A 12,326-nucleotide genomic window follows, 5' to 3' on the forward strand; every position below is an offset into this window, starting at 1 on the left:
TTAACCCTTCTCGTGTGGGAAGGATTGGGACTGGTACGGGGGTTTAAAAAAAAATGGCGACGTGGACAAGTTGGGCCAAAGAGCCTGTTTCTATGCTGTAAACTTCTGTGACTATGACTCTATGTGACTATATTTTGTCTTGCCCAGCTACATTACACTGAACTAATTTAACTATATCCCGCCCGTTTCTCCAGCATGTTAGTGCCATAGAAATCCTGCAGCGTAGAAAGAGGCCATTTGGCCCATTGACTATCCTAAAGAGCATCCCATCCAGGCCCTCCCCTCCACCCTATTCCCATAATCCCATGCGTTTACCATGGCCTAACTTACACATCTCTGGACCATGGCAGGAATGATGTGGATATGCCGGCGTTGAACTGGCGTAAACACAGTAAAACGTCTGACAACACCAGGTTTTAGTCCAACCGATTTATTTGATAATAGACTCACAAGCTTTCGGGGTTAGCCCCTTCGTCAGGTGAATGGAGAGTTCTGGCCTCAGACAGAGCATATAAAGCACAGACAGTTTACAGATTACTGATTAGAATGTCAAGACCTGAAGTGGCAAAGTCTCTCAGCGTAGTCTGTGTTATAGATTGCCCTGAGTGGGTTCATGATCTGTAGTCCTTTTGGTATCTTGTCTGCTTTCTTGCATCTCTGTAAAAACTTGATGTCTGTGTCGATATGCGCAATCTTCTTGGAGATCCTCTCCACTTGGATCCGGCAGTTTGCGGTGTCGATAGTAGTCATGATGTGGGTATCTCCATTCACCTGACGAAGGGGCTAACCCCGAAAGCTTGTGAGTCTATTATCAAATAAATCGGTTGGACTAAAACCTGGTGTTGTCAGACTTTTTACCATGGCAGGAAACCAGAGAACAAGGTAGGTCATTCATTTGTAAAGTATAACTGAAATATTTAGGATTTGAAAAACACAATGATGGAATCTATTTGTAACATCTCAGTTATTTTTCCTTTGTTTAAGTGGAACAATGCAGCGTTTTGTGAAACTGGGTTCAGTTATGGGTGGAGAGGTGTCATTAAGATCTGGTCACCTAGAGCGGGAAACCTCCAGCGGTTATGTTTGGCACTTAGAAAACTTTGTAATCCGTAAGGGTTTAACAAGGGGGTTGAAGTTATTTTCGATAAAGACAATTGCTTGTTTTCCAGGACAGTTAAAACAGACACCATTTGTGATTTCCTACAGAAATCGTTGCTTCAACGACAGGGCAGCAGATGTTGTTCGTTCACCTTCAGCCAGTTGTGTTTTGTTTTATTCCCGTTGATTTGGGCCATGGTTTGTTTTGCAGGGATTTCTCGCCCCTGGGGAAATTGATCCGTTAAGTCGAAGGCTGTCAACCATTGGCAGGCCCGATGTTGTGGTACAAGGTCTGTCGGATTCTATTCTCCAACATAAAGCGTCAACCCCTGCGCTGGGTCAAAGTGATCTTACTGGAAGCAAATTTAATGTCCCTTTTTAAACCATCCTATTTTGTGGGGAAATGAATTTAAAGTTGTCTTAAATCTTTTTCTTGAGGAAAATGTTTTCGGTAACACCAAGTATCGTATCAGCAGTGTTGGCATGTTTCAATGGGACCAGTAAAAACTTGCATTTCTTCAGCATTCTGTTCTTCCCAAAGGAAAACCTTTCCAGTGGCAGCACAGTGGCACTGCTGCCTCACAGCGCCAGCGACCCAGGTTCAATTCCCTTTTCGGGTCACTGTGTGGAGTTTGCATTTCCTTCCCTTCAGTGTCAGGGGATTAGCAGGGTAAAATGTGTGGAGTTACGGGAATAGGGTTCGGGTGGGATTGTGGTTGGTACAGACTTGATGGACCGAAGGGTCTCTCTTTGTACTGTAGGGATTCTACAATCAGGGCAATAGACATAGTGCACTGAACAGGAAGAGAACAATGGAGAAAGTTGGTCAGGGAGTTCTCAAACGTTGTGGAAAAGAAGACTCGATAGAAGTATGTACATGGAGGGAGCCACACAGCGAGATGCAGAGAGGAAAGTGGAGCACATTGGGAAACATGCCATTGTGCCTTGAATGAACTCCTTTATTCGTCCACCACTGGATAGGACATTTGTTCCCTGTCTCTAATTTCCCACAAACTAAGTGGTTAGTGCCGCACCATTACTGAGGGCAGTTAAGAGTCGACCTACAACACTGTGGGTCTGGAGTCACACGTTAGCCTGTCAGATCAGGTAAGGTCGGCAAACTTTATTCCCTCGGGCGTAAGTAAACTGAATTTAAATTGGTAAGACTTCAAGCCATCTTCCCAGAGTATGAGTCTCTAGATTACTAGCCTAGCGATGATAGCACTACACCACTATCTCCCCAGCTGAAGCTGAAGGAGTGCTGTCCAAGGGGTTGGCCAGATGAATGTCCATGAAGTTATGACGTTGACCCAAGCTTCAGAAGCAGTGGAAGTGAAGAGTGGAGTTAAGCAATGCTGCAGAGCGGCAGAGAGTTCTATGCCATGGTTTCAAGGATATAAGTGTATTAGAGGTGGTTTCAGAGAAAGTTCAGTAGATTGATTCTAGGGGTGAAGGACATGTCCTGGAGTTCAGTTACTAGTGGTGTGCGGCAAGGACCTGTTTTGGAGCCACTGCTGTTTGTCATTTTTATAAATGACCTGGATGAGGGCGTAGAAGGATGGGTTAGTAAATTTGCGGATGACACTAAAATTGGTGGACTTGTGGACAGTGCGGAAGGATGTTGCAGGTTACAGAGGGATGTAGATAAGCTGCAGAGCTGGGCTGAGAGGTGGCAAATGGAGTTTAATGTGGAAAAGTGTGAAGTGATTCACTTGGAAGGAGTGACAGGAATACTGGGCTAATGGTAAGATACTTGGTAGTGTGGATGAGCAGAGAGATCTTGGTGTCCATGCGCATAGATCCCTGAAAGTTGGCACCCAGGTTGTTAGGGTTGTTGAGAAGGCGTACGGTGTGTTAGCTTTTATTGGTAGAGGGATTGAGTTTAGGAACCATGAGGTCATGTTGCAGCTGCACAAAACTCTGGTGCGGCCGCACTTGGAGTATTGCGTACAGTTCTGGTCGCCGCATTATAAGAAAGATGTGGAAGCATTGGAAAGGGTGCAGAGGAGGTTTACCAGGATGTTGCCTGATATGGTGGGAAGGTCTTATGAGGAAAGACCTTGAGGCTGTTTTCATTAGAGAGAAGAAGGTTAAGAGGTGACTTAATAGAGGCATATAAGATGATCAGAGGATTAGATAGGGCGGACAGTGAGAGCCTTTTTCTTCAGATGGTGATGGCTAGCTCGAGGGGACATAGCTTTAAATTGAGGGGTGACAGATATAGGGCAGATGTCAGAGGTAGGTTCTTTACTCAGAGAGTAGTAAGGGCGTGGAATGCCCTGCCTGCCACAGTAGTGGACTCGCCAACAATAAGGGCATTTAAATGGTCATTGGATAAACATATGGATGATATTGGAATAGAGTAGGTTAGAAAGGCTTTAGATTCATTTCACAGGTCGGCACAACATCGAGGGTTGAAGGGCCTGTACTGTGCTGTAATGTTCTATGTTCTTGTCTTATGAATAGAGATTGAGCAGTTCAGACCACTACTTGCTTGAGTTTAAAAGAATGAGAGAATTAAGGTAAGTAAAATGCTAAAGGGTAGATGTAGAACGGATGTTCCCCCTTGTTGGCCATTCCAGAATGAGAGGCTGTCGTCTTAGACTAACGAGGGCAAGTTTAAAACAGAAAAGAGAACTTACTTCACTCAAAGGGTGGTGAACCTGTGGAATTCTCTATCCCCTAAAGGGTAGTGATACTGGAACACTAAACAAATTGAAGAAGGAGATTGGTTGATTTGTAATTAATGAATTATTCATCCCTAGACTCAATTTAGTGAACCCTCCTTGAACTGCTTCTAACGCATTTATGTCCTTGCCATAGAACTGACCTAACTTTTTAATTGAAGTCTGCCAACCTCATCGTATCTATTCAATAAGATCATAGCTGACCTGATTGTGGCCTCAATGCCATTCTTTTGCCTATCCCCCTTAACACCCCCATCAAATGGACAGAATTCCTCCACGTCCTAGAACTGTCCGATAGGAATCACAAAACCAAACTGTACATTGTATCGAGTCTTCAAGAGCATCTTACCAGGCCCACCCAACCTAGCCCCAAACCCCATGCATTTTACCATGGCGAATCTACCTAACCTGTACATGCTTTGGACTTTGGGAGGAAACCGGAGCATCCAGAGAAAAGCCATGCAGACACGGGGAGAATGTGCAAACTCCACACAGACAACTGACCCAAGGCTGGAATTGAACCTGGGTCCCTGATGCTATGAGATAGCAATGCTAACCATTGTGCCAGCTTGCTGCCCCCTATAGCCTGTCTTTTTTTTACAACCAAGCAACAGTTTGCATTTATGTAGCACCTTTAACAAAAAACAGTCATGAGGTGATTCACAGAAGTGTTATCAAGCAAAACTGAGCGCTTGGAGACATACGGTAATATGGAAGCAGATGACCAAAATCTTGGTTAAAAGTGTAAGCTTTAGGCAGCTCATTCCTCTGCCGCATTTGCTATGTTTTTATAACAATAACTACACTTCAAACATGCTGCAATGGCTGGTTTGTGTTCACGAAAGGCACTATATAAATGCAGGTATTGCTTTCTCTAACAAAGCATTGTTTAAGTCTGTGTTTTCCAGATGATGCCAGACTTGCTGAGATTTTCCAGCATATTCTCTATGCTTCACTCTTCTGAAGTTGACGAATATATTCTTTTTGATGCAGGAATGGTAGCAGCTTCATTTAAACAGGAATCAGACAAGCTGTTAGGGATTTTGTCCTCTATCTGCCACTTTCCAATCTATTTGAAAATCAATGATTGTACCCCTGTCGCAGAAACATTTTTTACTGAGAACAAAACGGAATTAGCATCGCTGTCGTTAACTGTTTCTTTCTTGTCCGATAGTGTCAATCCTGGCAGAAACAGAAAAGATAAAACACATGCTAGCAAAGCATAACTTGCACGTAGATGGTGTTTGTGACGTTCTTCCTATCAGAGTACAGCCAGGAAGAATTCTAAGCCACATCTATGCCAAACTGGGTAAGTGCTGCATAAACCCCAGTTCATTAACAGCAGTTACATCTTTGTGAGTTAAACAGGGGCCCACACAGTTAGAGACTGGATTTCCAGACTCGCGTACAATGGAAGTACAATCATAGAATCCCTACAGTGCAGAAGGAGATCATTCGGCTCATTCAGACGGCATTGACTCTTGGTAGGCTGGATTTCCATAAACACGTACAATGGGAGGACAATGTTTGGATCGCGACCAGAGGCAGGAGAATAGAACAAGTGCCCTGGCACTGGGTGAAAAATGAACAACCCTGATTCATGGATGGCACGGTGGTTAACACTGCTGTCTCACAGCACTAGGGACCTGGGTTCAATTTTGGCCTTGGGTGACAGTGTGTATGAATTTACGTTGATTGGCCGTCTCTAAGGCAGAAATCTTTTTGATTTGATTTATTATTGTCACATGTATTGGGATGCAGTGAAAAGTATTGTTGCTTGCATGCTATACAGACAATTCACATTTATTACATGTGTTACCTATAGTCATATATTACTAGAACAAAGAGGTCTAGGTTCTTAGCTCCTTGAAAGTGTAGTCACAAGTGGACAGGATGGTGAAAAAGGCATTCAGCATGCTTGGTTTCATTGGTCGGAACATTGAATACAGGAGTTGGGGCAACTTGTTGAAGTTGTACAAGACATTGGTAAGGCCACACTTGGAATACTGTGTGCAATTCTGGTCACCCTATTATAGAAAGGATATGAGTAAACTAGAAGGAGTGCAGAAAAGATTTACTAGGATGCTACCGGGGACTTGATGGTTTGAGTTACAAGGAGAGCCTGGATACACTGGGACTTTTTTCTCAGGAGTGTAGGAGGCTTAGGGATGATCGTGTAGTGGTCTATAAAATAATGAGGGGCATAGATCAGGTAGGTAGTCAATATCTTTTGCCAAAGGTAAAGGAATCTAAAATTAGAGGGATAGGTTTAAGGTGAGAGGGGAGAGATATAAAAGGGTCCAGAAGGGAAATATTTCTTACACAGGGTAGCGAATGTCTGGAACAAGCTGCCAGACGAAGTAATAGAGGCGGGTACAATTTTGTCTTTTAAAAAGTGTTACATGGGTAAGATGAATATAGAGGGATGTGGGCCAAACGCGGGCAATTGGGACTAGCGAAGGGATTTAAAAAGAGGTACAGGCATGGACAAGTTGGGCTGAAGGGCCTGTTTCCATGCTGTAAACCTCTATGGCCTCAGTAAGAAGTCTGATAACACCAGGTTTAACTCCAACCGATTTATTTGATAGTAAACTCACTAGCTTTCGAGGTTCCCCTCTTAGTCAGGTGAATGAAGAGTTCTGGCCTCAGACAGAGCATGTGACCTATGACCTCTCTGAGCTCTATGACCTCTACATAGGGATGAAGGAAAGTAGAGGGTACAGAATGTAAAGCATAGAGCAAGAGTAATTAGTGGATATGCCGGGAACATCTTGCAAAAAGTCGCCTCGCTCCAGCACAATCTTAAATTGAAACATTTAATGCTGCTCCTGCTGTTAAATTATTGCGGAGCATTTGGTTTTGAACCCACCAATTTTATTTATTTTTACCTAATTAAATCCAGCCCTATGGCCTTTTGTGTGAGGTTTGCGTGGATTTGATTTCTTTTCATCTATGAAGTAATGCAGAGAAGACTTCTCCCCTCGTGACTGGTCAAACAGCGCGTGGAATAATTGTTTGATTTCTTGTAGGATGTAACAGGAAACTGAAACTTAGTGGACGGCTGTACAGACATATCGGAAACCTTGGTACGTCTAAGTTATATGTGATCAGAAATCAGACCTTCACCTTTACTCCACAGGTAAGCATCCATATTGATATTGGAGGGTTCATTTACACTTCTTTGTGCTGTACTTGTTCAGTAGCGTCGATAACTGCAGCCTAAATAATGGCTAATAATGCAGATATTATCAGGTTAGGGGATAGGATGGGCGAGGGGGTAAATGGTAGAGGGGTAGGGCTGGATGGAGGGGATAGGCAGGGTGTGGGAATAGGGTGGGCAAGGGGATAGGGTGGGTGAAGAGTAGAGGGTAACGGGGTAAATGTGTGGGGTGGTAAGGGGTAGGGAGAAAGGGGCAAATGTGTAGGCTGGGTGAGAGGTAGAGGGTAGAGTAGATGAAAGGTAAGGGGATAGGATGCACCCAGTCACTGACTACCCCATGACAGGATGATCTGGGCCAATTAATATTTCAACTTAAAATTTGAAAATTAAAACAAGTTATGGTTTGGGAATGTGTGACGGTGAATGTTTAATCGGTTTCTGTTCTGCTTTTTGAAAAGTTTATTGATCAGCACCACTTTTATTTGGCACTGGACAACCGGATGATTGTGGAAATGCTACGCACTTGCCTGGCCTATCTTTTCTCCTCCTGGAAGATGACGGGACGTCCCACTGTTACATTCCCAATCACACAGAGCATGCTATGTAAGAGTTCATCCACTTGCAATTTGCCTGTTCGAAACTATTTTGTTTAAACAGTCAGGAATACACTATCGTTATTCTTGTTAGGAAAATCTGGAAGGCTAAGGGAAAAGGGGAGTGAGATTCATTGGATTGAATTAATAGTCACGATGGACTGAGTGGTCTGTGTTTTTGTGCCATACGTTACTTGTTTGGTAACAGTTCAGTAGTTTGAGACGTTTATTTTTGATGAATCTTGAGTATGTACATATTATAGTCACATTGATAACATCTGCAACCCAATGTCTTTGAAATATTGACACCTTAGATCAGTGATGGGCAATCTCGGCGAGTGAGTGAGCTGCCACCCCTTCTTCCCAATGAGTCACAAGATTGAATCCGGGCTTGTTCGCTCACCCCATGGATAAAATTAAATACCTTTAATAGAAGCCACATAATCCATAATGAGTTATAGAAAATGCTTAATCATTTATATATTAATAAAACTGTCATCAACTTCAAATAGTTGAAACAAAATATTCATGCTTAATTGGACATGGAGGGAGCGCCAGGCTCTCAGTGTGTCAATGTGTGAGCAATCAATGTGCACCTCACTTCACTTGTCCTTGTTTTAGTGTGTACCACTTCAGTCATACCAGTCGGGAGAAAAGTACTCGGAGGGAAATCAGCAGAATGTGGCAACGGTCAACAAAATGTCTTGTGGTCACTCAGAATCCAAATTGGCTACCTACACATCTTTGGACACTAAGGGACACTTTTTTTGAGACTGATGGACTAGACTTGTACATTTTCCATTGCAGTAGAGATTTGCTTGTCCAAACAGCTCAAGATAGCAATATAGGGCTGTGTGCACATTGGTAGATTTTGTGTTCTTTCACTTTTATATTAAAAATTATTTCTAGATTTACGCAACTTCATAAAGAGTTTTCAATGATTTCCAGCACTCTTACTCCCCTTGTGTTGCCAATGGTCCTGAGTTTCATACATCCTGTACTACATTTAAATGCAGTCATTACTTTCTCAGACTGTCCTTTGCTTTACTAATCATTTCTCACATCACCTCAAGTGGAATTTTCTTCCTGTTCTCAACCTCCAAGTAGTTTGACCAGGGGTGAGTTAAGTTTGCCAGTCTTTAATTTGAAGAATGGATAGCACAGAGCATTGGCCTCTCTTTTTTTAACCAGCCCTGTTTATGTTGCAGCGGAGGATGGAGCAGATATTGACTCAAATATTCTCTGTACTCTTCGAAAGCTAGAGGATGGATACTTTGGTGGGGCCAGGTATGAATGTCTACATCGATTCGAATAGTGGTTTGTGTTTTAAATAGTGGAGTTAATGATGAGGCAAGGCCTTGTTGGATGGTATGTAGTGGTCCCTGGCTCTGAGTAGGAGCTCTGGGGTCAAGTCCCATCCCAGAACTTGATACTCCATTCATTAACAGATTGATTATCAGTATGTAAATCCTTCCACTGCACATGATGGCAGACGCTAAGAGCTTTTTGGTCCATCATACTGCAGAAGACAACAGGAATCTATCGGGGAGGTGGTGGCATGGTGTATTGTCACTGGATTAGTAACCCAGAGACTCAAGGTAATGCTTTGGGAATCTGGGCTCGAGTCCATACAGTCCCTACAGTGCAGAAAGAGGCCATTTGGCCCATCGAGTCTGCACCGAGTCTCCAAAAGAGCATTCCACCCAGGCCCTCCTCTCCACCCTACCCCTGTAACCCCAAGCATTCAACATAGCAAATCCACCTAGCCTGCACATCTTTGGACTATAGATGGAAACCGGAGCACTCAAAGGAAACCCTTGGGAACACGGTGTGTGCAAACTCATGGCAAATGGTGAAATTTGAATTCAATCAAAATCTGGAATTAAGGGTCTACTGATGACCATGAAATAATTGTCAATTGTAAAATCTCAGCCGGTTCACTGATGTCCTATGCATCCTACATGCATTGGACCTTCCAAAATGCATTATCTCACGTTTCCTTTTAGGGAAGGAAATCTGCTTCCTTACCCAGTCTGGCCTACATGTAGCTCCAGACCCACAGCCATGTGGGTGACTCTTATAGTCCATCCCGAATGGGCTATTCAGGTGCTAGCCCAGCATCCCATGAACGAATAAAAAAACCCTTCGCTACCCAGCACTTTGCTAGGTAGAATCATGGAACAATGCAATGCTTCCCAAGGTCCTCGAAGATAATGATGAGTGCGCTCTGTTTTGGATGGATAATGCCCTGGTGATGAAGTTCTGGAAACTAACCATGACAATAATGTTTAACCTTCTAGAATAAAAACCGGCAAGCTCTCTGAATTTCTGACTACCTCGTGCTACACACACCTGAGTTTCTTGGACCCAGGGCCAGACGGCCTTTTGTTGGATGATTACCTCAGCGAAGACAGCGTCAGTCAGAACAATGATGTGGAGGAAGTAGTGTCTGCGCACAATTCCTGCTATAGAAATGATGGTAAGAAGCTTCCAAACTCGGGTCAGTAATTCTCCACTTCCACCATAAGCTCGAGCAGCACTCTGGTGGATAATGTTTGTCTTTGGTACAGTTTTTGGAAACACCAACTCACAAATTTAGTTCAGCCAAAGATTGCTTTCTCTTTTAATATGATAAATTTTAAAAATAATTATTATTTGTAGCGAGTTCTTAGTTTTAAGTAAGCGAAGAGATTTCAGGAGCTAATTTTTAACCTGCCCACCTTCTATTGAAGTTGATGGATGCGTAGGATGGATTTGGGAGACAAACACCCACTGCTTTACTATGAAGGTGCACCCAGTCCTGAGAGTGGTATCTCATGAGTTACAGTCTGTTGTGAAATCAGATACAAAGAACAGTGAAGCAGAGGAACAGGCCCTTTGGCCCTCCAAGCCTGCACCGATCATGATGCCTGCCTAAATTGAAACCGTTTACGGAATCTGTATCCTTCCATTCTCATCCTACTCATGTATTCATCCCTTAAATGCCGTTATCTTACCTGCCCCCACCACCCACTGTGTAAAAAAACTTGCCTCACCTTTTATCCATGCACCTTTAAACTACATCCCCCTTGTACATGACTTTTCTACCCTAGGAAAGAACATCTCATTATCCACTCTGTCCACGCCACCGAAAGTCTTGTAAACCCCGTATCAGGTCGCCTCTCAACCTCTTGTGAGAGCAAACCAAGTTTTCCAAGCTCTCCTCATAGTTAATACTCTCCAAGCCAGGCAACATCCTAGTAAACCTCTTCTGGACCCTCTCCAAAGCCTCCACATCCTTCTGATAGTGTGGTGTGCAGAATTGTACACAAGATTCCAAATGAGGCCATGACCTGCCAATTTTTATACTCAATGCCCCAACCAATGAAAGCAAACCTACCTACCTTATCCATCTGCATTGCCACTTTCAGTGATCAGTGGACATGTACGCCCAGATCTCTCTCCCTGTCATTACTCCTAAGGGTTCTACCATTTACTGTATAATTCCTACAGGCATTGGACCTTCCAAAATGCATTATCTCACATTTGCCTGAATTAAACTCCCATCTACCATTTCTCCCCCCCAAGCCTCCGACTAGTCTATATCTTGCTGTATTCTCTCCGATATCCGCAATTCCACCAAATTGTGTGTCAACTGTGAACTTACTAATCAGACCAGCTACATTTTCCTCCAAATCATTTATGTATATATACTACCAACAACAAAGGTCCCAGAACTAATCCCTGTGGAACACCACTAGTCACAGCTTTCCATTCAGAAAAGCATTCCACTGCTGTTACCCTCTGACTTCTGTGGCCAAGTTCAACTGTCTGCTGTGAAACCAGATACAAAGAACAGGAACAAGCTCTTTTGGACCTCTGGCCAATGCACCAGTTCAGGCTCTCTGGCCAAGCCAGTTCTGTATCCATCTTGCCAGCTCTCCTCTGATGCCTTGTGACTTCAGTTTGCATAACGTCTACCAAAGTCTTGTTAAAGGTTTTACTGAAGTCCTTGTACAGAACATCCACTCCCTTTCTCTCGTCTATCATCTTTGTCACTTGGTCGAAAAACTCGATCACGTTAGTGAGTGCTGCCTATCACTAATAAGTCCATTTGTTTCCAAATCTGAGTAAATCCCGTCCCTAAGAACCTTTTCCAATAATTTCCCTACCACTGACGTAAGGTTCAGCAGCCGATAATTTCCTGGATTATCCCTGCTGCCCTTCTTAGACAATGGAACAGCATCGCCTATTCTCCAGTCCTCTGGAACTTCAACGGTAGCCAATGGAGATGCAACGATTTCTGTCAAGGCCCCAGCAGTTTATTCCCTTACCGCCATCAGCTTTCTGGGGTAGATCATTTTACGTGGATAGCCAACAGTGAAGGGTAACTATCATTTCATGAAATAGCTACTGGCGGAAGGAAGGAGTCTGAGCGTGCCACCTTTTGTGAATGAAACAAAAACATGGCGGTCAGTGGTTCCCTGGCACATTGGTCAAGGTGTTGCCATGCACAATCAGGAGTCAACTTCCCAACCAGTTAGCATCCTTTTTGTTGTGCAGTATAAATTGATGCTCCCTTGGAGATTTGTCATTGTGAATGTGTCCGGATGAAAATCTTTGACTGCTTTTCCCGCTGCTATGACCTGGAGTCTTTTAGGAAGTTAACCTTGTACGCATGAACAAGTCTCGGGTTAGGATCTAACTCCTAGGTAGAGATCTCAAGGAGGCCTGATGTGGAGAATCAATTAAGATCCAACATGTAATAAATCAAAAGATTTAAAAGTATTCCTTTAGAGTTTGCAAGAA

At 43.4% G+C, this 12,326-nt stretch overlaps 1 protein-coding gene across 2 annotated transcripts in view; it reads left to right on the forward strand.

Annotated features, from left to right (window-relative positions):
* Positions 1 to 12,326, forward strand: part of LOC145353387 (phosphorylase b kinase regulatory subunit alpha, liver isoform-like) — a 78,649-nt gene that overhangs the window by 35,464 nt on the left and 30,859 nt on the right. For both annotated transcript variants that reach the window (XM_080204114.1, XM_080204115.1), the window contains exons 13-18: positions 1,310 to 1,388; positions 4,960 to 5,094; positions 6,815 to 6,924; positions 7,404 to 7,548; positions 8,747 to 8,825; positions 9,839 to 10,017. In XM_080204114.1, the coding sequence (XP_080060240.1) occupies positions 1,310 to 1,388; positions 4,960 to 5,094; positions 6,815 to 6,924; positions 7,404 to 7,548; positions 8,747 to 8,825; positions 9,839 to 10,017 (727 nt within the window). The remainder of the gene's footprint in view (positions 1 to 1,309; positions 1,389 to 4,959; positions 5,095 to 6,814; positions 6,925 to 7,403; positions 7,549 to 8,746; positions 8,826 to 9,838; positions 10,018 to 12,326) is intronic.

The sequence above is a fragment of the Carcharhinus amblyrhynchos genome, chromosome 15 (genome assembly GCF_965287045.1).
Source record: "Carcharhinus amblyrhynchos chromosome 15, sCarAmb.v2.hapA, whole genome shotgun sequence".
Classification (NCBI taxonomy): domain Eukaryota; kingdom Metazoa; phylum Chordata; class Chondrichthyes; order Carcharhiniformes; family Carcharhinidae; genus Carcharhinus; species Carcharhinus amblyrhynchos.